The sequence below is a fragment of the Austrofundulus limnaeus genome, unplaced genomic scaffold (genome assembly GCF_001266775.1).
Source record: "Austrofundulus limnaeus strain Quisiro unplaced genomic scaffold, Austrofundulus_limnaeus-1.0 Scaffold25, whole genome shotgun sequence".
NCBI lineage: Eukaryota > Metazoa > Chordata > Actinopteri > Cyprinodontiformes > Rivulidae > Austrofundulus > Austrofundulus limnaeus.
Genome location: NW_013952427.1, coordinates 3,613,021 through 3,614,703, shown reverse-complemented (window position 1 = coordinate 3,614,703; position 1,683 = coordinate 3,613,021). Strand labels below are relative to the sequence as shown.

At 41.5% G+C, this 1,683-nt stretch overlaps 1 protein-coding gene across 2 annotated transcripts in view; it reads left to right on the top strand.

Annotated features, from left to right (window-relative positions):
• The first annotated feature begins 209 nt into the window (after positions 1-209).
• The window catches only part of sec22bb (SEC22 homolog B, vesicle trafficking protein b), a 5,320-nt gene continuing 3,846 nt past the window's right edge, over positions 210-1,683 (top strand). The window contains exon 1 of one of the 2 annotated variants that reach the window (XM_014004656.1): positions 210-422. In XM_014004656.1, the coding sequence (XP_013860110.1) occupies positions 348-422 (75 nt within the window). In that variant the 5' untranslated portion in view covers positions 210-347. The remainder of the gene's footprint in view (positions 423-1,683) is intronic. The other variant, XM_014004657.1, reaches the window with a different exon arrangement.

Genomic DNA, 1,683 nt, shown 5'->3' with positions numbered 1-1,683 from the left:
CTAGAGGACTCTGAGGTTGTTCCAGCCCTGCTTTATTCTAACTTTTTTTTATTCTTGTGAAATAGCCCACTGAGAACAAAAAATAAAATGAAATAAAAATCTGAAGACTGTCGCTGGTGTTCAAATGTTTTATGATTAGGAAATTCTTTGTGCGGAACTTTTATTGTTCCTCCTCGTGTGTCGCTCGGCAGGGTTTGAGCGTCGCACCAGAAGCTGCGGTTGTTTCCGGCCAGCTCAGCGCGTCGCTCCTGTTGTGTTGTCACTTTCCAGGCTGTCAAACAGACGCTGGTTCCAGGTAGCTGTGAGGTTTTTCAGGCCGTGGGGACCCAGCGGAACATCGAGGAGAGATGGTGCTGCTGACGATGATCGCTCGGCTGGCTGACGGGCTGCCGCTGGCCGCTTCCATGCAGGAGGACGAACAGGTTAGTCTTTTCTGTGGAGGCTGGCTGCTGGAGCTAATTATGTGCTCTGTTGTAATGTTAGATGATAACGTCCAGCTGCGACGGTTAGGGGGTGAATCTCTTCGACATTAAGTCGTTTATAAGAGATCAGAACCAATAGCTGCTGTCTGAGACTTTATTTGTCTGACTAATAAATGCTTATTTTTGTACAGGCCTGTTGGCTACAGCTTTATATGAGGGCTGGTTTACAGGATAGCTTAACATTTTCTGTTGCAAACTGAGCAAAATTTCACTTCAGTCCTGGCCTTTAAACATCTGCTACTTCTTTCTTATGAATGTAAACGATTTTCTAGTTTACACACACTCTATTTTATTTATATCTGCTGTTGCCCAGGTCTCAGGCTTTCTAATAGTTTTTTCCTAAGTGATCTTTAGAAACAACTCCAGCTTTTCYGAAGGTCATTTAGTTTTTCTCTGAACTTTGGCTGCTTTTTCTTTCATCTTCTGTTTATTTTCAAAAGAATGTTCATTTTTCTGCCCCTAAGATCTATAAATCATTCATCCATTATCTCAGCCAGGTCACAGGTCCACAACAGAGACAACGGAGACATATCTAGGGACAATTTAGAAATACCAGTTAACCAACATTCTTGTTTTTGGTCTGTGGGGGGGAGGGGGGGGGTACTGGAGAGAACAATCAAACTGTACCCAGAAAGGTCCCAGGCCAGGATTTGATCCAGCAACTGTCTTGCTGAGAGGTACCGTGCCGCCTCCTATGAATTATTTAAGCTTAAAACCTCCTGCACTACTGACAGGACAAACTAGTGTTGTATCAGCACACAACAGGCAACTTAATAAAGAACTAATTTACAGTAAAATAGCATCATTAAACACTTCAGTACTGACAGACTGTCACARTAATACTACTTGTTCTCATGATTAAAAATGACAAAAAATATGAGTTTGTCAGATTTGAAAAAGGATCTTGGTACAGGCAGGGTAATTCCCAAAATGCTTTTCAATGACGACCAAAAAAAATTGTTTGTATTGTAAGAATTGTAAAATAACTTGTTTATAAACATGTGACAGTGTGCACAATATGTTGTCATAGATGGCTACAAATGTTGTAGTGAAAACAAATAAAGAAAAAACAAGTTTTTCCAAAGATGATCACAAATAATTTTTTGCAACTATATTACTCACTAATTCAGGGCTATTCAACCGGTGGCCCACTGGCCACATCCGGCACCGCAGCTGGCTTCTGTCTGGCCCACCAATGAAA